The sequence below is a fragment of the Scyliorhinus canicula genome, chromosome 3 (genome assembly GCF_902713615.1).
Source record: "Scyliorhinus canicula chromosome 3, sScyCan1.1, whole genome shotgun sequence".
Classification (NCBI taxonomy): Eukaryota; Metazoa; Chordata; class Chondrichthyes; order Carcharhiniformes; family Scyliorhinidae; genus Scyliorhinus; species Scyliorhinus canicula.
In genome coordinates, this window is record NC_052148.1 from 73570322 (window position 1) to 73597486 (window position 27165).

At 49.2% G+C, this 27165-nt stretch overlaps 1 protein-coding gene across 1 annotated transcript in view; it reads left to right on the forward strand.

Moving 5' to 3' along the window:
- Positions 1–27165, forward strand: part of LOC119962733 (protein FAM166B-like) — a 52320-nt gene that overhangs the window by 17062 nt on the left and 8093 nt on the right. Inside the window, exons 2-5 of the mRNA XM_038790722.1 lie at positions 2755–2993; positions 6618–6793; positions 10716–10854; positions 16712–16924. Coding sequence (XP_038646650.1) covers positions 2755–2993; positions 6618–6793; positions 10716–10854; positions 16712–16924 — 767 coding nt within the window. The remainder of the gene's footprint in view (positions 1–2754; positions 2994–6617; positions 6794–10715; positions 10855–16711; positions 16925–27165) is intronic.

Here is a 27165-nt window from a genome sequence, read left to right on the forward strand (position 1 = left end):
ACAAGCTAACTCTGGTTTTAACATAGATTCCCAAAGGAATCTATAATTCACTTAAAGTTGTTTCACTTAACTTTGCGACTTTCAGTAAATCAGTAATTTTAAGTGGGGAGCTACTGTATTGCCGTTACAGAACAGGACAGCGCTGCCTTCTAACTGAATTTTTTTTTAAATTTAGAGAGTACCCAATTATTTTGTTTTCCAATTAAGGGGCAATTTAGCATGGCCAATCCACCTACCCTGCACATCATTGAGTTGTGGGGGTGGGGCCCAAACAGACACGGGGAGAATGTGCAATCTCCACACGGACAGTGACCTGGGGCTGGGATGGAACCTGGGTCCTCGGTGCCGTGAGGCAGCAATGCTAACCACTGTGCCACCATGCCTCTAAATAAAATGTTATTGCAACAATGGATCCAATGAAATTCAGGAGAACATAACAGATAATCACAGAACAAAATTAAGTAGATCACTGGCATATCAAAGAATTAATTAATGCTGACTTGCCCTGTTATGCATTGACATATTGCCAGATTTTACACATCCTGCTCAGGTCTCGGCAGAAATGGGGAAAAGCCTCCCTCGTGGACCCTCTATTTCAATTGGGGCCCAAGATCTCCCTCCACCTTTGACCTCTCCGTCAAGGCCCCACATCCATCCAACCCCCAAACAATCTCTGCTGTGACACTCCCTGAATCTTGGCTCTGGGATTTTGACTTTTGCAACTGCCTGTACTCCCAACTGTGGCCACCGCGCCTGGTGGCACTGTTTGGACTACAGGGCTACTGACCAATCAGATTCGCCAGCAGCTCTCTGAGGCAGGACTTTCTTCCGAGTGAGGGGTGGCAATCCTCTGTCCAGCCAATCAACATTCCTCAGAGCATTAAATGGATGAGGGGCAGCCAATATCAGCGGGGTTACTCTTTGACCCCTTAAATTCTGCCCCTTGGTTCACCTGATATATTGCATAACACTAAACTATTTCTCTTCTGAGACTTTAACTAAAGTCTGTGCATTGTGAGCGAGACAGATTTATGCGTGCATTTCATTTGTATGAATTGCAGTTCACCAGAATGTTAACACTCAATGGAATATCCACATGGAATACATTTCAGAGAGGGTATAAAATTACCTAATTCTTTTTAGAATGTGTAACAGACCTTTGAGAATACATTTCAAGACAGTAAAATGCCAAGAAGTATCAAGGCTTAGTTATTTTGGACTAATAATAAAAATGTATGGTTGACTTAATTATAGTTTAAAATGTGCATTCAGCGTAGTTTTTAATTATACTGCAACCTGTGTGTGGTGAGAAACATGGAAGAACTTTATAGTAATGCTTTTTTCAAAAATCTTATTCATAACATTTGTAAAAGTGCATAACATAAATTTCATACTTAATATTATTATTAATATTAAAGTGCCATAGAGTTCAGTTTCTTTCAATTGTCATGCGAGTGCAGACATTTTTATTTATTCATTCATGGGTGTGGGCTTCACTGCTAGGTCAGCATTTATGGCCCTTCCTAATTACCCTTGAGAAGGTGATGGTGAGCTGCCTTCTTGAACCATTGTGATGTACGTGCACCCACAGTGCAGTTAGTGGGGGGTTGCAGTTCCAGTATTTTGACCCAGTGACAGTGAACGAACAGCGATATAGTTCCAAGTCAGGGTAATGTGTGGCTTGGATGGGAACCTCCATGTGGTGGTCTCCCGTGTGTCTGCTGCCCTTTTTCCTTCTAGATGGTAGCAGTCATGGATTTGGAGAGTGCTGTCTTAGGACACTAGGTGAGTTCCTGCAGTGCACCCTGGAGATGGAGATGGTGTGGAGGGAGTGAATGTTTGTGGATGAGGTGCCAATGATGTGGGCTGCTTCGTCCTGGGTGTTGTCAAGCCTCTTGAGTGTTGTTGTAACTGCACTCATCTAGGCAAATGTTCCTTTACATTTATAATGTCGGATTCCCACCCACAGGCAACCTGTTTGACAGGCTGGAGGCCTGCTGGCCAGGAACCCTGGAGAACAAGGCCAGTGCCGGGGAAATCTGATAGCTGTAGTGGGGGGGGCAAATCGATTTTGTTGGAAATCCCGATCAGAGTCGGAGATCCCCAGTTGTAGGGATCTGGTGAGGATCTGTTTTTCCCATTCTCTGGGAATTCCTGAGCGAGAGGTGCGTATGGTGGGCGTGAGGAGTTCAATGGTATTCAGGTGTTGGGTTCTGGGTGTGATCTGGTGGTGAGGGGGAAGCAGAAATATTGCATGTATGCTGTTTGGCAGGTAGCTTGCTAATCCTGGAGGAAACATTCCTGTTCCACCTGATCCGCATACAGTGCTATAAAAGGCACTTTCCTCCTGGATCCAGCCCTTCTTGCCTTCTTTTACCCGCAGCTTTTGCGAAGGCCCGAGAAACCTAGCTAGCGTGTGTTAAAAATAACTGGCTGATAAAATGAAGACAGACAGGCCCATGATCACGTTTGATTGACCAACCTGCATTCCGGTAGTGAATTGGCCACCTGCATCTTGTCCTTCCCTTGTTAAAACTGGAAGTTAAGGCGGGTTGGATTCCGGTCCCAGATATTTTGAATTTTAGCTTGTGACACAGCCCCCGCCCACCCATTTTTTTAGATTCAAGACTCAGCTCAATGTTTCTGGTGGACAGCCGTGTGGGTTCTGCAGTCCAACTATAATGAGATATAATTTGCAACAAAAATATACTTTCTTTCTGGAAAAGTAACAGCTGCTTTATGATATGTTTATAGATATGCTGGCTATTGTCCGCAGTATAAATACACTGTTGGGCATTGCTATGGCAAGCTGACCTCTAAACTGCTCACAGATCCTCCAATAGCACGTTCTGGACAATTGCTTCTCCGTCCAAACCAGGATCAAGAAACCATCAATAATATGGGAACTGAGCAACATCAAAATCTGCATCAGAGTCACAAAGTCAACAAGAAAGGCCAGAAACTGACTGACTTAATGGTCTCCGGATACACTGGTTGGTAACCTGCTATATTTCGATGATGGGAGTTCATGGTTTAATTCTGTAGGCAAATGAAATGAAATGAAAAATGAAAATCGCTTATTGTCACGAGTAGGCTTCAAATGAAGTTACTGTGAAAAGCCCCTAGTCACCACATTCCGGCGCCTGTCCGGGGAGGCTGGTACGGGAATCGAACCGTGCTGCTGGCCTGCTTGGTCTGCTTTAAAAGCCAGCGATTTAGCTGAGTGAGCTATTCAGGCAACATTTAACGGTATAAGTTTATGACAAATTAGCTTGACAAGTAAATTCATGATTCAACAGTTTTCCTGTCTGTTTCTTGCCTTAAGAAATTAAGGATAGACTAGGTTACTGAAAAATGTGACAGGATGTTAAGTCCATCAATCATCATCCTATCTTCACCTCCGATTCACTGGCAATACTGGTGCCTATCAAAACAAAAGCTTTCTCCCCAGATCATTCAGCTTGGATATATAAATTACATTTCGCTAGACGCCATCATCCACCAGATTCTGGCTCCACATCTCTGCAATATTTGATAGGATTTTACATTTCCATTCAACTCATGTGCACAATATACGCCCAAACACTAAGGGCTCAAGTAGTTAGCAATGCCGCCTCACAACACCAGGGTTTCCTCACACAATCCAAAGATATGCAGGTTAGGTGGATTGGACATGTTACAATTTCCCCTTCGTATCCAAAGATGTGTTGGTTAGATAGGGTAAAGGGGATGAGCCAGGGATTAGGCCTGGGTGGGGTGCTTTTCCGACGGTTGGTGCAGACTCGATGGGCCGAATGGCCTCCTTCTGCACTGTAGACATTCTATGATTCTAAATGCTGCTGTGGAGAATCCCCTTTATCATTGGTTTACTCGATGCCTGATGTTAAGAGTGAGTGGAAAAATCAGAGGAGGCTATCGTGGGCCATTTTTACTTGCCTCATAAAATAGTCACTAGGCAACATTAGCAAAAGCCCAAGAGTATGACACTGCTATAACATGTCAGTTAAGAAATTATGGGGGCTAGGTAACCAATGGTGACACATACATGGAAAATCGGAGCGGAAGGAGGCCATTCGGCCCTTCAGGCCTGCTTCACCATTCATTATGATCATGGCTGATCATCAAGTTCTGTACCCTGGCCGGGATTCTCTGACCCCGGGACCCAAAGGGCCAACTGGCCATCCATTCTTGGCTAGTCCCGCTGGCATGAATTACTCACCTCACGTACGGTTGGACCTGGCAGGTAAGTATGTGGGGGCGATCCTCGGGGAGTTGCGAGGGGATCCGACCCGGGGGCGCCCCCCCATGGTGGCCTGGCCCGCGTTCGGGGCCCACCGATCTGAGGGCGGGCTTGTTCCATGGGGGGACTTCATTCCTCTGCACCGGGCCCCTCTAGGGCTCCGCCATATTGCCCGGGGGCTGGCGCGGAGAAGAGAACCCCCACGCATGTGCAGAAATACACCGGCCCGATCTGGCATGCGCGGAAATATGGTGGCGGGTCTGCGCATGCACGAGATCGTGCCGGCCATTCCACGCATGCGCAAACTCGCGCTGTCCCTTCGATGCCAGCTGGAGCGGCGCCAACCCCTCCGATGCCCACCTAGCCCCCGAAAGTCAGGAGAATGCCTAACTTTCAGGGAGGCCGGAGTGGTTGGCGCCGGTTTTCCCGCCGGCATGGGGATTTGGTCCCCAGAAGGGAGAATCCCGCCCCCTGACCCTACTCCCCCCCCCCCCCCCCCCCCCAATTCCCTTGATCCCTTTAGCCCCAAGAGCTATATCTAGGGCGGGATTCTCTGATCCTGAGGCTAAGTGTTGGCGCCGTCGGAAATGCCGTCGCGTCCCAGGATCAGCAATTCTGGCCCCTATAGGGGGACAGCACTGCGCTGGAGCTGTTCACGCCACTCCAGCTGCTGATCTGGCCGTGGAATGGGTGCCGGGGGATGCACGCATGCGCAGTGGGTCTGGCGTGAACCCGTGCATGCGCGATATCCGCACATGCGCGGTGTCTCCCTTGTCCGCGCCGGCCCGGACCCAACATGGCACAGGAGGTCAGGAGACAGAGAAGCCAGCCTGCCGATCGGCCACATCAGAGGCCCCCCCCCCTCCCACATGCCGCCACCTGACCCTTCAACGCTGAGTTCCCGTCGGCTGAGAGCAGGTGTGGACGGCGGCAGCGGGACTTGGCGATTCCACAATGGTCACTCGGCCCATCCCGGCCCGAGAATCAGCAGGCCGGCTGCATAGAGTAGCACGGGACCGGCGCCACGCCAACCATGCCAGCACCAATGGCGCCAATTCTCCGCCCTGGGGAGAATCACGTGACGGCGTTGGGGCGGCGTGGTGCGATTCGCGCCGGTCGCGGGAATTCTCCGGCCCGGCCCCAATTCCTTCTTGAATTACACAACGTTTTGGCCTCATCTACTTTTTGTGGTAGTGAATTTCACAGATTCACCACTCTGAGTAAAGAAATTTCTCCTCACCTCAGTCCAAAAAGGTTTACCCCTTATCCTCAAACTATGACCTCTAGTTCTGGGCTCCCCCATCATCGGAACATTCTTTCTGAATCAACCCGGTCTAATCCTGTTAGAATTTTCAAAGTTTCTTTGCGATCCCCTCTCCCTCTTCTAAACGACAATGAATATAATCCTGAGCGACTTAGTCTCTCCTCATATGACAGTAATGTGGTTACGGTGGCCTGTGAGAACTCAGCACCTAGTCCCCGCTCCATTCACAGTCACTGCTGTTTTAACTGGGCCCTTTATTTAGGTGGCCGTGGCTTCTGCTGACTCAGACTCAATCTCATTATTGTGTCGGAATCAAGGTCCTGTGATTGGACCCCAAATGCATTTTAAACCACTGGTTGCCACCTCAATAAATCCTACCACAGGAGAGATGGAGACCATAAAGATTTATATAGTGGGGCAGAAGGAGCAGGTGCTCCTCCAAGTCTCACAACTCCCTGCTGCCCCAGGATCCTCCCTCCATCTCCCCAGCTGTGACACTGTGCCAGAGTATAACTGAGTGGCAGAGAGTGAACTTTGGGCTGCTTCATCTCCCTCTGTCTGCAGCCAGGCAGCTCTCTCTTTATATCCATTTCAGGATGTAAATGAAACCCAAGGGTTTAAAATCACCCCAGTCTAAAATGGATCTTGTTGGTCTGGTTTAATTCTTGCCTATCCCCACCCAACCAGAAGGCAAAAATGGTGAAACTTGGAAATTACTCTTACTGGTCCACACTGGTGATGTATGTCTGTCTACCTTAAAATGGAACTTCAGTATGGACCAGTAACAGGCATTTCCAAGCACTACTGTTTTTTCACCTGAAATCCCTACCCAGCTAAAACCCAGGAGCCCCCCACCCACCCCGGTTGCCCAACACAGAATTGGAAGTGAATAATAAGATGGAAAAATATGTTTGAAGTGAAAGGTGATGAAGGGAAACTCATACATCACTGTCTAGAGTACAAATGATAACTTGTTAATTCCAATATTGTGTTTCTGATGTGATTATTCTTTCACAGTTACTCATTTCAGTTTTTATTAAACTGTGCACCTTAAGAATTTATACTGAGCTTTAGCTAATATATGTTTTTTTTTCCTTGCATATTTGAACACAGGCTTTGTTCCCAGAAGAAAAATCTATTTTTCAAAAACCTACAGAGAAACCTGTGCAGATGCTGTTGGAGATTTTCAGAGACAGCAGCTTAAGATTGCTGCAAAGAAGCAAGAGATGGAATTGATAAATGCATTACAGACTGGGAAAACCAGGGCACAGACAGAGCAAGAGAAGAAAGTAACAGTATCTCTGTTCATCTCTATCTGCTTGAACAGAATATAAATATTCCTGTTAGCCTATAGGCACTGGACTTCAACATCAATGAAAAAAACATTTAGTCTCCTTCCCACCCCCTGTGCCCCATTGCATCCACCTCCACAATTTGGGTACATTAGGTTTGATCTGTCTTCTAATGATTCAGTCTTGACTGTATCCATGGCTGCAATTTCCCACATTAGTCCTTCTATCTCCCATTTTATTTTAATATCAGTGCCCTCATTTGAGACATTGGCATAAACCAAATTGAAAATGAAATGAAAATCGCTTATTGTCACGAGTAGGCTTCAATTAAGTTACTGTGAAAAGCCCCTAGTCGCCACATTCCGGCACCTGTTCGGAGAGGCTGGTACGGGAATTGAACCATGCTGCTGGCCTGCTTTGGTCTGCTTTAAAAGCCAGCAGTTTAGCCCAGTGTGCTAAACCAGCCCCTGGTATCAAGATTGGTATAAAGATTGATGGCTTTGTGCTGACGAGAGGGGGACTGGAGAAGGGGGTAGTATCGGCGGTTTACGGGGCTAATTTGGAGGAGGAGAAGGTGCCATTAGAAGGGATCAAGGCAAAGTGGGAGGAAGAGTTGGGAGAGGGTATGGAGGAGGGGTTCTGGTGTGAGGTGCTCCGGAGGGTGAATGCTTCCACCTCGTGTGCGAGGTTGGGGCTGATACAGCTGAAGGTGGTGTATAGACCGCACCTTACAAGGGCGAGGATGAGCCGGTTCTTTGAGGGGGTAAAAGATGTGTGTGAACGTTGCGGGGAAGGCCCCGCAAACCACGTTCATATGTTTTGGTCCTGTCCAAAGCTGGAGGATCACTGGAAGGAGATTTTTAGGGTAATCTCTAAAGTGGTGCATGTGAAACTGGACCCAGGCCCTCAGGAGGCCTTATTTAGGGTGTCGGACCAGCCGGGGTTGGAAACTGGCGAGGAGGCAGATGTTGTAGCCTTCACCTCGTTGATCGCCCGAAGGCGGATCCTGTTAGGGTGGAGATCAACCTCTCCACCCTGTGCCCTGACATGGCGGGGGGAACTGTTGGAATTCTTGACGCTTGAAAAGGTCAAATTTGAACTGAGTTGAAGGATGCAGGGGTTCTACAATTCATGGGCGATATTCATTATGCACTTTCGAGAATTGGATCACATCGAACATTAGGGGGGGGTTGGGGGCTGGGGACTGTATGTGTTAATAGTGACTATGAGGCATTCCTGATTCATTTTTGTCATTTGTTTACGTTAACATGCGGGCCAATCGTTTTATTGATATGGGGATTGACATTACACTCGTTACTGATTATTGTTGGGTGTACATTTGGGAGAAAATGTGAAAAAGGAGGAGAATTTAAAAAATATTTTAAAAATGGATTGATGGCTTTGGCTACGACACTCCTATATGCTTAAACATTTCTTATTTGTGGATACAAATTGGAATGTGGATACACATTCCAATTTGTGATTCAAATTTCCATTTGTATTTTACCCTATCAAATGATTAGCCACTAATCTCTAATGTGGAATGCTATCAAAAGCATTTGGAAAGTTTAAATTGATAACATTCTTGCAGTGAAGAGAAATGAATAAGGGGGGATTATTTCGATTCTGCCAGCAGCAGGAAGCATGTTGGGAGAAGGATCGTAATTTGGTGTGAGGCCAAAAATCAGTTAACCGACATTAGAATAAACTGTGGGAATTTTGTTCTTGGGACTTTCAAGGCAGATTAAAGGAGAGTTGAGATTTCCAACAAACAATTTCAGGAAGTTCTTTTGCATGGATTAGCATGTCGTGCATGCTCATAAAAAGGACACTTTGTGGGAATTAAGTTCCCCTGCAAAATTATGGGACGGGATTCTCTAATCCCGGGCTGGGTCAAAGAATCGCCGGGGGGGGGGGGGGGGGGGGGGGGGGGGGGGGGGGGGGGGGGGGGGGGGGGGGATTCACGGGACGCCACACCGACGCCAGTCTGCCGATTCTCCAGTGACCGGAGAATTGGTGCCATTGGCGCCGGCGTGGTCGGCGCGGCGCTGGTCGGGGGCCACTCTACGCAGTCCCCCCTAGCATTTCTTTGCACGGGATGGGCCGAGTGGCCGCCGAGATAGGCCAAGTCCAACCGGCGCCATTCACATGTGGTCCTACCTGGTGGGATCTCGGCGTCCAACCTGTGGGGGGGAGGGGGGTTCGACCCGGGGGGTCCTCCACCGTGGCCTGGCCCGCGATCGGGGCCTACCGATCGGCAGGCTGGCTTCTGGTGGGGGCCTTTTTTATTCTGCGCCGGGCCCCTGTAGCTCTACGCCATGTTGCGTTGGGGCCGACGTGGAGAAGGATACTAGCGCGCATGAGCGAGTTCGGGCCGGTCGCAGCGCGCATGCGCAGACCCGCGGTACCCATTTGACGCCGGTATCAGCAGCTGGAGCTGCGCGAGTTGCTCCAGTGCCTCGCTGGCCCCCTGTATGGCGAAGAATCGCTGCTCCTGGGAGCCTGTTGACACCGTCGTAAAACGCAACGGCATTTACGACGGCGTCAACACTTAGCCTCAGGATCAGAGAATCCCGCCCATGTTCTCTGACGGCAGGAAATTATAGCATTTAGTTTTACAATTGTATATAAAAGTGATGTGCACCTGTCCAGTTTCATTTCTTCCACAATTTTGTAGTCCGTAGATGCTGCTTTCGCCTTCTTGCGACCACTCAATACTTCACTAATATTGGGTGCCGGTAGTACTAACTGCACCAAGGTTGGAAGAGGGAGGTAGGGTGGAAAGGTCAAGCAGAGGCTAGACATGAGAGGCAGGCTAAGGGATGAAGTCCAGAAACCCTTTAAATAGATAATTCTAACCTTCAATCCCTTGAGGTACTGGGAGGGAGGCTACTTGCTGCTCACCCCTACCATAGGATTCACCATGCTCCCCACGGATGCATCAGCGATGAGCTGAACAGTGCCAACAGGAATCACTCCGACTTCCAAGCCCATCACTAAATTTAGATTCCGCTCTAAGGTTTTGAGCAGAGGAAATTTGAAACATTAATATGCCTTTGCTCAGTACAGAAGATGCTTGACCTGGATATTTTCTGGTTTTTGCCGTGTTAATCCCCCTGGGATAACACGGACTGCAACTGGATGCAGTTGTACTTGAAAGTAGACTCCAAACTTTGATGTAAGTTCAATACGCTTTATTGAACTTGTTAAGCGGAGCACACAGTTCGCTGTGGGTTTGACACTACTAATCTAAGCGTGCTTACTATAACTAACTAGACCAGACTAGCTCTGAGCCACGTGTAGAAGGTGCTAACTGATATATACACCCTGACTGTCACTACAGTTGTCACCAGTGGAAAGAGGCAGAGTGTTGATGCCTCGTGTGTTTTATAGTGGGAGACCACCCTCCAGTGTTCTGTCTGGTGATTGGTTGTGTCCTGTCCTGTGTGTTGATTGGCTGTACTGGGTGTCTGCCACTGCCTGTCTGTATCTCATTATGTGCATGAGTGTATATCATGACAGTTTTGTTTCAAATTTACAGCTTTTCTTTATTTTGACACACATTGTTATCCATTTATTCACCATGATAGTATCAAAAGCTCCAGCTGGTCCTTTAATCATGATTTCCCCTTCTTGAATACTCTTTAACGGCCCCTTAATGAGCTCTGCCATCTCATAGACTTCTTGATCGTCTTTTGACCTATTGAAATGATTGAACCGTTTATCCATTTCTCAGAAAGTGCTTCCAAATTTAGCGAACTTCTTATTGCTTTGATAACTTTTATATTTACTATCTTTAGTAACTGATGCACATAAGTAGGCTGGAGGCTGATGGTTTGTTTGCAGTAACACCCAGTTCGCCAGGTGTTCTTTTGATGGGGTTTTCACTTGGAACTAATATTTTCTTCTCTCTTCTCAGCTTTTAACAGTCAATTATAAGACACCTCTTAAGGTAATTACTGCCAATCCTGTTCCTTATCACTCGTTGCATCCGTACAAAGTACTGACCTCTCCATACTTCATGCAAAATGAAGACCCGAATAAACATTTTATTTCAGGTGAGTATGAAAGGTTCATATTTGCACAATCGTAATAGTAAGTATAAGTAAGCATTTGTGTTATATTGATCAGTGCAACATTAGTGTGGTACTGAGGATTGAAGTGGCATTGAACCTTTAGAGACTGTCCTGATAACCTATTGGATAGATTCACCACCTAATGTGGCACTGGACTCTACTGTCCCTGGAAGTAGGGCCCATGGGCTAACTTAAGTGAGCTGGTCTAAAACAGGACTGTGTTAGACACAGTACAAGATGCCTCAGTATAGCATTACTTTTTCCATACACTCCCCCCTCTTGGAGATTCGGCTGCATGGGAACTGTTGCAATTCTTAGATCCTTCTGTTGTTTATGTTTCTCTCTTTTCTGCTCATGTCTCTCTTTTCTCTTATGCTGCTTTCCCTCTTTAACTCACTATTTGGTACTCCAGGCATGATGTGGCGGGGAAAGGAGCCACTTTGGCTGCAGAGTCGATTTGGAGTGCAGGGCCACAGGTAAAATGTTGCACTCAGTGAGTGATGGTTCCTTATCCATCCCCTCACCAAATCCCTCATGCTTCCTTCCATCAACATGGAACCTACCCGTACCCCTGCCACCCATTCCCTTTATTTTCTCTCATCTCTGTACCTGCTCTACCTTGTATCCTCCATCACCTTGATTCATCTCTCAGCTTTAACCTTCCACCCATTCCTCCACTCTGGAATGAAATGAAATGAAAATCGCTTATTGTCACGAGTAGGCTTCAATGAAGTTACTGTGAAAAGCCCCTAGTCGCCACATTCCAGTGCCTGTCCGGGGAGGCTGGTACGGGAATCGAACCGTGCTGCTGGCCTGCTTTTAAAACCAGCGATTTAGCTCAGTGAGCTAAACCAGCCCCTACCACTCATTCCTCAGGGATGGCTGGTGAGAGACATGTCCTTCACCCAGAGTGGTGAGCCTGTGGAAATTGCTACCACACAAAGCATTTGAGGCCAAAACATTGCATGTTTTCAAGAATTAGATATAATTCATGGGGCGAAGGGGACCAAAGGATATTGGGGAATGTGGGATCAGGCTATTGAGTTGGATGATCATCCAGGACCACAATGAATGGCGGAGCAGGTTCGAAGGGCCGAATGGCCTTCTGCTCCTATTTTCTATGTTTCACTACCTTCAACCTGTTACCCTCTTTCCCTCATTTCCCATCTCCAGGGTGACCAGCTCTTATGAAATAAAATAAGGGACACTTCATCCAGGGAGGGGTCAGGCACTGCTGGTGGCTGTGAGAGCAGGAGGGAAGGGGAGGATCTTAACGTTTTAGAATTTTGAAAACTTATCATAGATCATAGAATCATAAAATTTACAGTGCAGAAGGAGGCCATTCGGTCCATCGAGTCTGCACCAGCTCTTACAAAGAGCAACCTACTGAAGCCCACGTATCTACCCCATCCCCTTAACCCAGTAGAACATAGAACTGTACAGCAGTTCCACATCCTTCCCACAGATGGCCGGTCTATATATCGCCCCGGGGAGGGCAGAGCCAGAGACGGAGTCCACCGATGTTCCAGTACAGTACCTGGAAGTAGACCGTATTATCATTTCCAGGTCATAAGTCACAGCACTATACAGACAGTTCATACTTAGGTGAATACATTCACCACAATCCCATCATGCCCAGGGGACTTATCTATCCTCAGGCTTCTCAAAATTTCTGACACAACTTCCTTCCGAATATCTACCTCCTCCAGCCTACCACCCTGTATTACACTGTCCTCCTCAACAACATGGCCCCTCTCCTTTGTGAACACTGAAGAAAAGTATTCATTTAGGGCCTCTCCTATATCTTCTGATTCCATGCACACGTTCCCACTACTGCCCTTGGCCGGCCCTAACTTCACCTTGGTCATTCTTTTATTCCTCACATAAGTGTGAAAAGCCTTGAGGTTTTCCTTGATCCTACCCACCAAGGACTTCTCAAGCCCCCTTCTAGCTCTCCTAAACCCTTTCTTGAGCTCCTTCCTAGCTATCCTGTATCCCTCAAGTGCCCTAACTGAACCTTGTTTTCTCATCCTTACATAAGCCCCCTTCTTCCTCTTGACAAGACATTCAACCTCTTTTGTAAACCATGGTTCCCTCACTCGACCATTTCCTCCCTGCCTGACAGGGACATACATATCAAGGACACGCAGTATTTGCTCCTTGAACAAGCTCCACATCTCAATTGTGCCTATCCCTGACAGTTGCTGTTTCCATCTTATGCTCCCCAATTCTTGCCTAATCGCATTGTAATTACCCTTCCCCCAGTTATAAACCTTGCCCTGCCATATGTTCCTATCCCTCTCCATTGCTATAGTGAAAGTCACCGATTTGTGGCCACTATCTCCAAAGTGCTCTCCCACAACCAAATCTAACACTTGGCCCGGTTAATTACCCAGTACCAAATCCAATGTTGCCCTGCCTCTTGTCGGTCTATCCACATATTGTGTGAGGAAACCCTTCTGCACACACTGGATGAAAACAGCCCCATTCAAACTATTCGAATTATAGTGGTTCATATTAATATTTGGAAAGATAAAGTCACCCATGGCAACTACCCTGTGACTACCGCACCTAGCCAAAATCTGCATTGCAATCTTTTCCTCCACATCTCTGTTACTGTTTGGGGGCCTATAGAAAACTCCTAACAAAGTGACCGCTCCTTTTCTATTTCTAACTTCAGCCCACAATACCTCAGTAGACAGATCCTCCTCAAACTGCCTTTCTGCAGCCATGATACTATCCTTGATTAACAATGCTACTCCTCCACCTCTTTTACACCTTCCCTAAGTTTACAGAAACATCTAAACCCCGGAACCTCCTACAACCATTCATGCCCCTGTTCTATCTACGTCTCCGTAATGGCCACAACATCGTAGTCCCAGGTACCAATCCATGCTTCAAGCTCACCTTATTCCTGATGCTCCTCGCATTGAAGTAGACACGCTGCAAACCACCTTCATGCCTGCAGGTCCACTCTTGTGAGCTTGGTACCTTCCTCAGTAATGCACTACCCTCAACTTCCTGAACTCCAGGAACACCATCTCCTGGACTACAAATCAGTTTCCCACCTCCCGGCCAAATTAGTTTAAACCACCCCCCACCCCCCCGAAGAGCTGTAGCAATTTTCCCTCCCAGGATATTGGTGCCCCTCTGGTTCAGGTGTAACCCGTCCTGTTTGTACAGGTCCCACCTTCCCCAGAATGTGCTCCAATTATCCAAGTAACTGAAACCCTCCCTCCTACACCCTCCCTGTAGCCACATGTTTAACTGCACTCTCTCCCTGTTCCTTACCTCGCTAGCACGTGGCACTTAATAGCGAGGTGAGGAACAGGGAGAGGCTATGTTAAGTAACCCCTACTTAACGTTTTTTGGACACTAAGGGGCATGGGCCAATCCACCTAACTCGCACATCTTTGGACAGTGGGAGGAAACCAGAGCACCTGGAGGAAACCCATGCAGACACGGGGAGAACGTGCAGAGCTCCGCACAGACAGTGACCCAGCCGGGAATCGAACCTGGGACCCTGGAGCTGTGAAGTAACTGTGCTAACCACTATGCTACCATGCTGCCCCCTGTGCTGACATTTGCAATGCCATTCTTTCTCAGCATTGATGTCCCATCCCAGCATTTATTGTTCATCCTTATCTGTCCTTGAATTAAATGGCTTGCTGGGCTACTTCAGAGGGCAGCTTAGAGTCAACCACATTGGTGTGGATCTTTCTTTTGCTCATTTATAAGATGTGGGGGTCACTGGCTGGGCCAGCATTTGTCCATCCCTAATTGCCCTTGAACTGAGCGACTTGCTAGGCCAGAGGGCAGTTAACCACATTGCTGTGGATCTGTAATCACATGAAGGCCTGACTGGGAAAGGATGACATTTCCTTCCCTAAAATGACAATAGTGAACCAGAGGTTTTTACGACAATCGACTATGGTTTTGTGGTTATCTTTAGGCTTTTAATTTCAGATATATAATGGCAGATGATTTGATATAGATGAGAGTAAAATTTACCTCCCGGTCATTTTGATTTCAATGTTCAACTTTCTTTCTATAAAATCCAATTACCATGAGAGAGGAAACAATCTGACTGTCATTTTTCACTTTCATCTCCTTGTCGCTCCCTCTGTCTCGCACGTATAAGCGATGAGCTAATCATCAACTAAACAAAGGTGGAAAAGCAGAGAGCGGGTAAGAACCAGAGAGATGTGAGGGCCCGGGGACAGAATAGAGTGAATGGATGAATAGGCCACAGAAAAGGTGGGGGTGAGCAGGAGGTTAGAGAGAGGGTGAGGTGTGGATGTGAAGGAGAAGAGGTTAATGGTCAATAGTGATGTGTTGGGTAAGCTGGGTCTACGTGGACTGCATTTGATGCAGTAGAGAGAGAGAGACAGGCTTCCAACACTTGAAGAAATGCAACACGATTTTATTGAACAACTAACTATAAAACATGCTTAACTGTGGGTTGACACTATGCTGACTTGACTGGAGACCTGAGGCTAACCTGACCAGACTGTTTTACTACCATATGGTGTTTGTTCTAGTTGCTGCTCACGAGCTCTGACTGTCTCAGAGGCTGGATCCCGAGAGAGCGGGAAAACTGGTGCCCTCTGGCTTTATAGTAGTCGTGTCCTGTCTGGTGATTGGCTGCTGTGTTCTGTGTGCTCACTGGTCGTCCTGTGTGTCAGTCACTGCCTGTCTGCACACCATCATATACCTGGATGTATATTATGACAAATAGATGGGGATGGACAAGGAGTTGACGAGCAAGGGTGGATGAAGGAAAAGACTAACAACCTAAGAAATAGGGTTCTGCTGTCCCTCGGGCAGCTTTACTGGATGGACACTAGCAATAATCCATCAGCACGCTTTTCCGTTAAGAGTCAGGGGTTTCAGAGTCAGTAAAGTAGTAATGATGCATTTTGCCAGAGTATCTCCAACTCTTTTACTGTAATTTTGGCAGCGTAAGAGGTGGAAAATGGATCCATAAAAGGAGAAAAAATACAAAACATTTCAAAATGAACTCCAAAAACTATCTAAATAATCTGAAAAAATAATTTAAAAATGTACCTGTACAGAAATCAATGTGGCCAAACTGGAAGAAACTGTTCAAGATTGGCCACAGAGGGCCAGTGGACCTCGGTTTTGCAGTTGATTATTGTGACAGGTTTACATAGGAGAAAAACATTGTAAGTGTGGACGGTATTACAGTATAATGGTGAAAATCTGACACAGGAATGTGATAAAAATTTAACAACATGAGTGCAGGAAATGCGTACAGAAATAATGGGGGGGATTTTAACACCTCCCTCCACCCAATGGAAATGAAGGTAATGGAACAGGGGAATTTGCCTCAGATCTCTGCCTTGCTTCGTGTCATTTTAAATTGCAACGCCAAACAAATGACACACAAACATTTACCTCCTGCCACCTAAAATCCCACACCTGTCCACCAACTGCATCAGTTGTATTGATAAGTTTGGGCCAAAGACTGACTCTGATCTTGTAGCTGAAGCCTGGGAGTTATCAAGTTTCATGTGCCAGAGTTCGACAGATTCCCACTTACCTTGGCCCTCGATTGCTATGATCCTAGACTTCTTTAAAACTTCCCTCAAAATCTATAATTTTATTTAAATTATGCATATACGTAAAATGAATGAGCTTCAAAAATTCTGAATATAAACATTGTATTTCAGAATGCTCCAGTAAGACTGTGCACTACTTCACTCAAACAATAAGCCATAAGGTCTTCCAAGATACTACAAGACTGTTTTAAGGACAGACAATTTATTAATTGCTCACTTAACTACTGTGTTTAAGCTGCCCATTGTGTGCTTTACAGGGTATAAAGGACATGTTCCCCGTGTGCAATTTTTGCTTGGAAGCAACTATCCGACCATTACTAACTGTGCCTTGATCGAATTCAATCAGATGGGTAATAAGTCAAAATGTCTGACTGGGAACTCAGTATCAGAGGGTGAAACCCTGCCCCGGATTAGGCACATTTATCCCTCAGAAATGGGAATGATGCCTCAGTATACAGGCCATATACCAGGTAAGAGACCAGGCTTGGATGACTGTGATCAGTTTTGGGAGCCACATGCTGCGAAAGCTATATTGGTCTTTCAGAGAGAGCAGAGTACATTTACCAGAATGATACCTCAACTTAAAGTGTTGAATTATGAGGCGAGATTGCAAGTTAGGTTTGTATGGGCAAGAATTTAGAAAGCCAAGGAGTGATTTGATCAAAATTTGAGATATTAAAGAGAGCAGATAAGGCAATAAAAATAAATCATTTCCCATAGATACAGAGTGTAATGCATGGGATATAGTCAGACCTTTCAGGAGTAAAGTTTGGGAACCTTCCTACACAAAGGGTGGTGGAAGTTTAGTGCTCCCTTCTATAAATGGCAATTAATGCTCAATTGATGGTTAATTAAAAGAAAAATTTAGAGTACCCAATTCTTTTTTCCAATTAAGGGGCAAATTAGCGTGGCCAATTCACCTATCTTGCACATCTTTTTGTGTTGTGGGGGTGACCCACGCAGTCATGGGGAGAACATACAAACTCCACACAGACAGTGACCTGGGATTGGGAGGCAATAGTGCTCCACTGCCCGATCGATTGTTAATTTGAAAACAGAGGTTGGTTGATTGATAGATTTCTGGGGCAAAGGTGGGTCCATGGAGATATAAGCCATGATGACATTGAATGGTGGAACAAACATGAGGGGTTAAATGGCCTACTCCTGTTCCAATTACGTTCTGGTGGTCATCAGTGTGTGTGATGCCTCAGCATGCAGCTGGCTTATGTATATCCCACTCACCTCACCACCGCCACACTGGGTTGTACATTATTAGATAGTTCAAGTTAAACAAATAAAGACAACATAGATTTAGGAAATAAAAATTTGGAATCATCTCCACTTACCAGGTTTCCCAGGGTCAGTCTAATTTGAATATTGTTTGCAGGATCGCAAGAAGATTTTTGTCAGTGCCAAGGGTGGTAGGTGAAGGAAATTCCTGCTGCTAGGGGACTAACACACTAAAAGGCTTAATCCTGCCTGCAAACCAGAGGCATTCAAGAGGGAAATCCTGTCTTATAGCTGCAACCACTCCCTCCAGCCCGACTCAAATGCAGACTCTTTTAAGTCCCTTAAATTGTCCTTAAACATTGCCGAGGAAGTGACCAGTTGACAAGTTCCAGGATATTTGTCTTTGTTCTAACCCATGGAGCTGAGTGATTGTCAGCCTCTGGGATCAGTTGTGTTCTGTTGTTTAGTTATAAGGCAAGGGTTCTCAACCTATCGAGCCCCACCTCCTGTGTTTTAAAATTCCACAGGCTCCCTGTGTGACAACACCATTATCTTTTTCTATATAAAAATTAATTAATTTTAAAATTAATTCCCGTACCAGCCTCCCCGGACAGGCGCCGGAATGTGGCGACTAGGGGCTTTTCACAGTAACTTAATTGAAGCCTACTCGTGACAATAAGCGATTTTCATTTCAGTTTTTCATTATACTATTAAACATATTATGGACATATCATTTTTCCCCTTGATGTTACCCACCCTCTGGATACGACTGTTAGCATATAAGTGCCAATTCCCTTATCTCTCAACTTTGAAGTCACCTGTTTTACACACCATTGTTTCCCCCCAAGAACATAGGTAAATACTTGCTTTTCTCACCAGTATTCACATCTCAAGTCTTCTCAAGAGAGATCTCGGCGTGCAGGTCCGCAGATCCTTAAAATGGCAGCACAAATGGAAATGGTGGTAAAGAAAGCATATGGCATGCTTGCCTTTATAGGACTATACAAGGGCAGCATGGTAGCATAGTGGTTAGCACAGTTGCCTCACAGCTCCAGGTTCAATTCCTGGCTGGGTCACTGTGCGGAGTCTGCACGTTCTCCCCGTATCTGCGTGGGTTTCCTCCGGGTGCTCCGGTTTCCTTCCACAGTCCAAAGATGTGCGGGTTACGTGGATTGGTCATGCTAAATTGCCCTGAGTGTCCAAAACATGTTAAGTGGGGGTTACTGGGTTATGGGGATTGGGGAGGTACGTGGGCATCAGTAGGGTGCTCTTTGTAAGGGCCGGTGCAGACTCGATGGGCTGAATGGCCTCCTTCTGCACTGTAAATTCTATGACTCTATGACTATGACAGGGTATAGAGTATAAAAGCTCAAATTATGTTACAATTATATAGAACATTGGTTAGGCTACATTTGGAATACCGTGTCCAATTCTGGTCACCACACTACCAGAACGACCTGGAGGCTTTGGAGAGAGTATAGAAATGGTTTACCTGGTATGGAGGGTATTAGCTATGAGGAGAGATTGAATAAACTGGGATTGTTCTCCCTAAAGAGACGGAGGCGGAGGGGTTACCTGATAGAAGTTTATAAAATAATAAGGGGTGTCAATAGGGTAAACAGTTGGAGGCTTTTTCCCAGGGCGGAAATGATAATTACAAGGGGGCACAAGTTCAAGGTGAGGGGGGACAGGCTCAATAGAGATGTGCGGGGGAAGCTTTTTACACAGGGTGGTGGTGGCCTGGAATGCACTACCAAGTGAAGTGGTTGAGGCAGATATGTTAGCGACCTTTAAGACTTATCTGGATGAACAGACTGGGTATAGAAGGATACAGGCAGGTCTAGATAGGACACGTGATCGGTGCAGGTTTGGAGGGCCGAAGGGCCTATTCTTGTTCTGTATTATTCTTTGTTCTCATCCTTTCACACAGTTGCATTTATCAATCTCCTTTCATTTTATTTTATTTGATCCCAATTTCATTTTTTAATCTTAATATTTTCCTCAATTCCTAACACCTTCCCTGACTATTTCATTTCTCAACCATTTTTGAATTCTCCCTCAGTATACCTTTTTTTTTTTAAATGTTTTTATTCAGTTTTCATATTTTATATTGAACAAATTACAAATTGTTAGGAGAGAAAAAAAAACAAACACGCAAAAATTAACATACATATTTACAGGTAAGCATCTTCGTAGTAGTAACTGCGCCCCCCCCCCCCCCCCCCCCCCCCCTCAACATGTTATTTAGTTTGGTTTTGGGCCTTGGCTAGCCATCGAACCCCCGTAACGAACCTGTAGCCCCCCCCCCCCCCCTCCCGCTACCTTCCCCCGACTATTCTTCCTCTTGTACATTGGCCACAAATAGGTCCCGGAACAGTTGCATGAATGGCTCCCACGTTCTGTGGAAGCCATCGTCCGACCCTCGGATGGCAAATTTGATTTTCTCCATTTGGAGAGATTCCGAGAGGTCGGACAGCCAGTCCGCAGCTCTGGGCGGTGCTGCTGACCGCCAGCCAAACAGGATTCTACGGCGGGCGATCAGGGAGGCAAAGGCAAGGGCGTCCGCCCTCCTCCCCAGGAATAGATCTGGCTGTTCTGAAACCCCGAAGACCGCCACTATCGGGCATGGCTCCACCCTCACTCCCACCACTTTGGACATAACCTCGAAGAAGGCTGTCCAGTACTCCACGAGTCTGGGGCAAGACCAGAACATGTGGGCGTGGTTGGCCGGGCCTCTTTGGCACCGTTCACATCTGTCTTCCACCTCCGGGAAGAACCTACTCATACGGGTTCTTGTTAAGTGGGCTCTATGTACCACTTTTAGTTGCGTCAGGCTGAGCCTTGCGCACGTGGAGGTGGAGTTGACCCTATGCAGTGCTTCGCTCCAGAGTCCTCACCCTATCTCCATCCCCAGGTCGTCCTCCCATTTCCTCCTTGTTGCGTCCAGTACGGTGTCGTCCCTATCTACCAGTTGGTCATACATGTCACTACAGTTCCCTTTCTCTAGGATACTTGCGTCCAGTAGGTCTTCCAGTAGTGTCTGTCGTGGCGGTTGTGGGTACGTCCTTGTCTCCTTTCGTAGGAAGTTTTTGAGCTGCAGGTACCGTAGCTCGTTCCCCCCAGCTAGCTGAAATTTCTCTGTCAGTTCGTCCAGTGTTGCGATCCTGTCGTCCGTGTATAGGTCCCTGACTGTCAGTGTCCCCCCGTCCTGTCTCCACCTTTTGAAGGTGGCGTCAGTCAGTGCTGGTGTGAACCTATGGTTGTTGCAGATGGGAGCCCTGTTCGACATTTTGGTCAGGCCAAGTTGCTGCCGCAGTTGGTTCCAGGATTGGAGGGTGGCTGTCACCACTGGGCTGCTGGAGTGTTTTTTTGGGTGGGGATGGGAGTGCTGCCGTGGCGAGGGCCCGGAGGGAGGTTCCCACGCAGGAGGCCTCCTCCGCACGCACCCACTCAGCTTCTGGCTCCTGGATCCATCCCCTTACTCGCTCGGCTGTTGCTGCCCAGTGGTAGAATTGTAGATTCGGGAGGGCTAACCCTCCCCTGGTTTTTGTTTTTTGTAAGACCTTCTTTGGGATCCTAGCATTTTTAACCCCCCATACGAACGCCATGATGAGTTTGTCCAGCGCTTTGAAAAAGGCCTTGGGGATGTAGATCGGAATGGATCTAAACAGGAAGAGGAACCTGGGCAGTACGTTCATTTTGATCGTCTGAACTCTCCCCGCGAGGGAGAGCGGGAGTGTGTTCCATCTTTGCAGGTCCTTTTTAACTTCCTCCGTCAGGCTGGTGAGGTTCCATTTGTGGATCCCTTTCCAGTCATGGGCTATTTGGATCCCCAGGTAGCGGAATTTATGTCGGGCTTGTTTGAACGGCAGCCCCTTTAGTGCTGCCCCCCCCCCCCCCCCCCCCCCCTTGCGGGTGTACTGGGAAGATCTCACTTTTGCTCATGTTGAGTTTGTAGCCCGAGAAGGCTCCAAACTCTTTCAGGAGCGCGATGATTCCGTCCATGCTGCTTTGTGGGTCCGAGATATAGAGGAGCAGATCATCCGCATAGAGTGAGACTCTGTGCTCTCTACCTCCCCTTCGGATCCCCCTCCAATTTTTTGCTGCCCTGAGCGCGATTGCTAGCGGTTCAATTGCTAGTGCGAACAGCAGCGGGGACAGTGGGCATCCTTGTCTGGTGCCCCTGTGCAGCTGGAAGTATTGGGAGTTGGTATTGTTGGTCTGTACACTCGCCATGGGAGCGTTGTACAGGAGCTTTACCCAAGCGGTGAACCCTGTTCCAAGCCCGAACCGCTCCAGTACCTCTATGAGGTATTTCCACTCGACTCTGTCGAAGGCCTTTTCTGCGTCCAGGGAGACGATCACCTCTTGTGTTCTCTCCCCGGAGGGGGTCATTATCACGTTCAGCAGGCGCCTGATGTTCGCGGTAAGCTGTCTACCTTTGACAAAGCCCGTCTGGTCCTCTGTGACCACCTCAGGTACACAGTCTTCTAGCCTTTTGGCTAGGATTTTGGCCAGTATTTTGGCGTCTGCATTCAGCAGAGATATGGGTCTGTATGACCCACATTCCGTTGGGTCTTTGTCTTTCTTAGGTATCAGCGAGATTGAGGCCTGTGCTAACGTGGGTGGCAACGTGCCCCTAGCTAGCGAGTCTGTGAACATCTCCCGCAGGTGCGGGGCCAGCGCTGTCGCAAATTTTTTGTAGAAGTCCGCCGGGAATCCGTCCGGTCCCGGCGCCTTCCCCGCCTGCATAGAGCTAATGCTCTCCATGATCTCTCCCAGTGCTAGTGGTGCTTCCAGATCCCGTTTTCTGCCCTCTCCCACAACTGGTATGTCCAGTCCGTCAAGAAACCGGTTCATCCCAGCCTTCCCCGTTGGGGGCTCTGAGGTGTACAGCTCTTGGTAGAAGGCCTTGAAAGTTTTGTTAATCCTCTCTGGTTCTGTTTCCAACGTGCCTCTGGTATCTCTGATTTGTGCAATTTCTCTGCTGGCTGCCTGCTTTCTCAGCTGGTGGGCCAACAGGCGGCTGGCTTTGTCTCCGTGTTCGTATAGGGCCCCGCGTGCCTGGCGGAGTTGATGTACTGCTTTCCTGGTGGAGAGCAGGTCAAAGTTCCTTTGTAATTCTTTTCTCTCCGCCAGGAGTTCTACAGTCGGGGCCTCGGAGTATTTATGGTCTACCTCCAGTATGGAGTCGACCAGCTTCTGCCTAGCCACCCTTTCCTCCCTATCTCTTTGCGCTTTGTAGGCTATGATTTCCCCTCCTTAGTACGGCCTTAAGCGCTTCCCAGAACGTGGAGGGTGAGACCTCCCCGTTTTGGTTGATCTCCGTGTACTCCGCTATGGCCTGCGCTATCCTTTCGCTGAAGGCCTTGTCAGCTAGTAAGGCACCGTCCAACCTCCATTTGGGGCGCTGGGCCCTTCCCGTCTCTAGCCGCACATCCATGTAGTGTGGAGCGTGGTCTGATATCACAATTGCGGAGTATTCCACCTTGTCTATCTCTGGAAGCACCGTTTTCCCCACCACAAAGAAGTCAATTCTGGTGTACACGTTGTGTACTGGGGAGAAGAAAGAGAATTCTTTCTCCCCCGGGTGGGCGAATCTCCAGGGGTCTACTGCTCCCATCTGCTCCATATAGTGACTGAGTTCCCTTGCCAAGTTTGAGGTTTTCCCCGTTCTGGGGTTTGATCTGTCCGTCGTTGGGGTCCTGTACACAGTTGAAGTCCCCCCCCATGATTAGTCGGTGCGTCGCTATGTCCGGGATTTCTGCCATGGTCTTTTGGATGAAGCTCGTGTCGTCCCAGTTGGGCGCGTACACGTTAACTAGAACTACCGGCGCCCCATCCAGGGCCCCGCTGACCATGACATACCGTCCCCCTGGGTCCGTAACCGTCTTTGTCGCCCTAAACATTGTCCTCTTGCCAATCAGGATCGCCACCCCCCTGGCCCTTGCCCCATAACAGGAATGATAGGTTTGTCCCACCCAGCCCTTTCTTACCCGCAGTTGGTCCTGCTCCCTCAAGTGCGTCTCTTGGAGGAAGACTATGTCGGCCCTCATGTTTCTAAGGTGGGTGAGGACTCTAGATCTCTTCACTGGGCCGTTAAGTCCCCTTACGTTCCAGGTGACTATTCTGGTGGGGGGCTTCTGCCCCCTTGCTCCTGTGGGGTTAACCATATTTGTCCGGTGGACGCGCCCCTGCCCTCTGGGGTTTCCCTTTGTTAGAGGGCCGTCCAGGATGTCCACTATCACTGCTCTCCCCATGCGGTCGGGTCCCTGCGCTCCGGGGTTCCCCCTTGTCCCGGGGACACCCGCCATGGCCGTCCACTGTGTGTCCGCCACGCGGGTAGTCCCCTGCACTCCGGGGGGCCCCTTCACCCACAGACCGTACTGGGTGGGTGCTTGCAGCAGTTCCCTGTTTCGAGCCCTTGTCTGTGGCACTTTGTGGCCCTATTCCCTTTCTGGCCTCTTTTGTCCCTTCGTCCCTGCATTTCCCCTCCCTGGTCTCTCTCCCCCCGAGTGCCCCCCCCCCCCCGCTCTATCCCTTTCGGGGATACCCCTGTATACCCCTCCATTGCCCCTCTCTCCCCCATTCCTGTCCCCATTTGCTCTCCCACCTTTGATGGGTGATCCCCCCCCTCCCCTGCCTGGCGCCTTCCCCCCTGTTGGGGGTGCGCTGCGGCCCTGCTCTGTTGCGCGCCCCCTTCGCTAGCTTTCCTGCTAGCACGGTGGCTCCCCTCTCGGAGGTTGCTGTCCCGCTTCTCCTCTCCCCTCTCCAGTACTTCCCGTTCCCTCGTGCCGGGGCCTGGCCTCCCACCTGGAGCGGGCCCTTGGGCATTGGGTTGTTTTTCGTTCTGGGTGTTCCTGCCAGGGGGGAGGGGGCTGGCTTTGCCTCGCCCCTCCCCACCCCCCCGTCGGCATGACGTATCTCCTTGCCATGGGCCCCTCGTCCCTACTTCCCATGGCGTTTTTCCAGCCCGTGCTCCTCGACGAATCTATTCGCCTCGGCAGGGGCTGTAAAGAAATATTCCTTGTGTTGGTATGTGACCCAGAGTTTTGCTGGGTACAGCATACCAAAACGTACTTTGTTCTTATAGAGAGCTGCTTTCGCTCTGTTGAACTCCGCCCGTCTCTTAGCTATGTCCGCTCCAAAATCCTCGTAGATTCGGATGGCGTGCCCGTCCCAATTGCAGGCTCTATTCTCCTTGGCCCAGCGCAGGATTGTCTCCCTATCCCGGTACCGGTGCAGTTTGGCTATAACTGCTCTCGGTTTTTTCCCTTCCTTGGGCTTCGGGCGCAGTGACCGATGAGCTCTGTCCATTTCCGGTGGGGTGGGAAAAGTTTCCCGCCCCACTAAGGAGCCCAGCATCGCAGCCACGAATGTTGTGGGATTTCTACCCTCTATCCCCTCTGGCAGGCCCACTATCTTAATATTTTGCCTTCTCGAGCTGGTCTCCTGGTCGTCTACCCTGCCCTTCAGGCTCCCCTGTGTTGCACTCAGTTTCACCATTCCCCTCTCCAGGGATATGACCCGGTCGCTCGCGTCAGTCGCTGCCTTCTCCAGCTCTTTAATGGTTGCCCCCTGGGCTTCCAGTATCTTCCCTTGGGCATCCACTTTCTTCTCCAATCTGGTCAGAACCTGCTGCACCCCTGACATGGCCCTGGTCACTGCTGCCTGTGCTGCGGCCTCTGCGTCTGCTTTTAACTCTGCCTTGATTGCCTGCAGCTGCTCCCTCACCACCTCGGCAAAGGCTTCCTTCCAATTCACGCCCCCCTCTAACCCCAGGGGAGAGGTTGCCCGCCCGTCCAGCTCTTCTGGACGCGGCGAAACATCCTTCCCGCCGCTTCGCGTGTTGACTCGTTCGCCCGAGCTGGCTTGCCCTTTGCCCCGTCTACTTCCGGTGCCCCCTTTCTCTTGGCTCCCTTCTGGCATTTTTTTCTCCCCCTTCCCCTTCATCTTTTCTTCTCTCCTTGTTCTTCTTTTCCCCCTTTTCCGCACCCTATTTTTATTTTATTTATTATTATATATCTATATATATATATATATATATATATTTTTTTTTTTTTAATTTATTGCCCCCCTTTCCTTTACCCCTTTTCTCTTTACAAGTTTTCTTTTGGGTTTTTTTTTTAAAAAAAGAACAGAAATACAAGTCTCTTTTTTCTTTTGTCTTCTCTCCCCACTCAACCAGGAGAGAGAGAGAGAGTCCCTTTGTCTCTTTGTCCTTGCCACGTGGTGGTCACTGCAGTTGGGGGAGGGGGGGGGGGGAGGGGCGAGTGGGCCGGTGGTCGCTGCCGGTTGGGGGGGGGGAGGGTGTCCCCGCTGCTGGTTGGGGGGGGGGGGGTGTCCCCGCTGCTGGTTGGGGAGGGGGTGTCCCCGCTGCTGGTTGGGAGTGGGGGGGGGGGGGTCCCGCTGCTGGTTGGGAGGGGGGGGGGTCCCCGCTGCTGGTTGGGAGGGGGGGGGGGTCCCGCTGCTGGTTGGGAGGGGGGGGGGGGGTCCCGCTGCTGGTAGGTTGGGGGGGGGGGTCCCCGCTGCTGGTTGGGGGGGGGGTCCCCGCTGCTGGTTGGGGGGGGGGGTCCCCGCTGCTGGTTTGGGGGGGGTCCCCGCTGCTGGTTTGGGGGGGGGGGAGAGAGAAGAGGGCCCGCCGCCGCACCGCTCCTGGCCCGCGTGGGGGGGGGGGGAAAGAGAAGAGGGCCCGCCGCACCGCTCCTGGCCTGCGTGGGGGGGGGGGGGGGGAGAGAGAAGAGGGCCCGCCGCCGCCGCACCGCTCCTGGCCCGCGTGGGGGGGGGGGGGGGAGGGAGAGGGGTTGGACCTGCTGCTGCTGGGCCCCCCTGTCGCTGCCTCTTCTCTGCCGCCGCCGTCACCGCTCCTCTGCTGTCGCTGTCGCTCCTCCGCTGCCGCTCCTCTGCCGCTCCTCTGCCGGCGCTCCTCCTCCGCTGCCGGCGCTCCTCCTCTGCTGCCGCTGCCGCTTCTCCTCTTCCGCCGTCCGGCCTGTCGGGGGGGGGGGTTGTTCTTGTCTGGCGCTTGCGGGAGCCCCTCTCCCTGCGACCTCCTCGCTCGCCGCCCGGAAGTCGAATCCTCCCTCAGTATACCTGACAGGTGCCAGAGTATGATGAATGGGGTATTTTCACAGTAACATCATTGCAGTGTTAATGTAAGCCTCCTTGTGACACTAATAAAAGGTTATTATTATAAGTTCTACCTTTTCTTATTTTTAAATAAACAATTTTATTGAGGTAGTTTTTGACTTGTAAACAGTTACAGACATCAACAGAAAGAAAGCAAAAAAGGCAAAAATGTGCAAACATCCACGTACATTCAATACTTCAATCGTAACATACTGCACAAGCCCGCTCCTCTCCCACCGGTGCTACCCACCATTTTATCCCTCCTACTCTACCCCCCCCCCCCCCCCCCCCCCCCCCCCCCCCCCCGGCCCCTGCTGACGCTCACTCTCCAGCAAAGAAATCAATAAATGGTTGC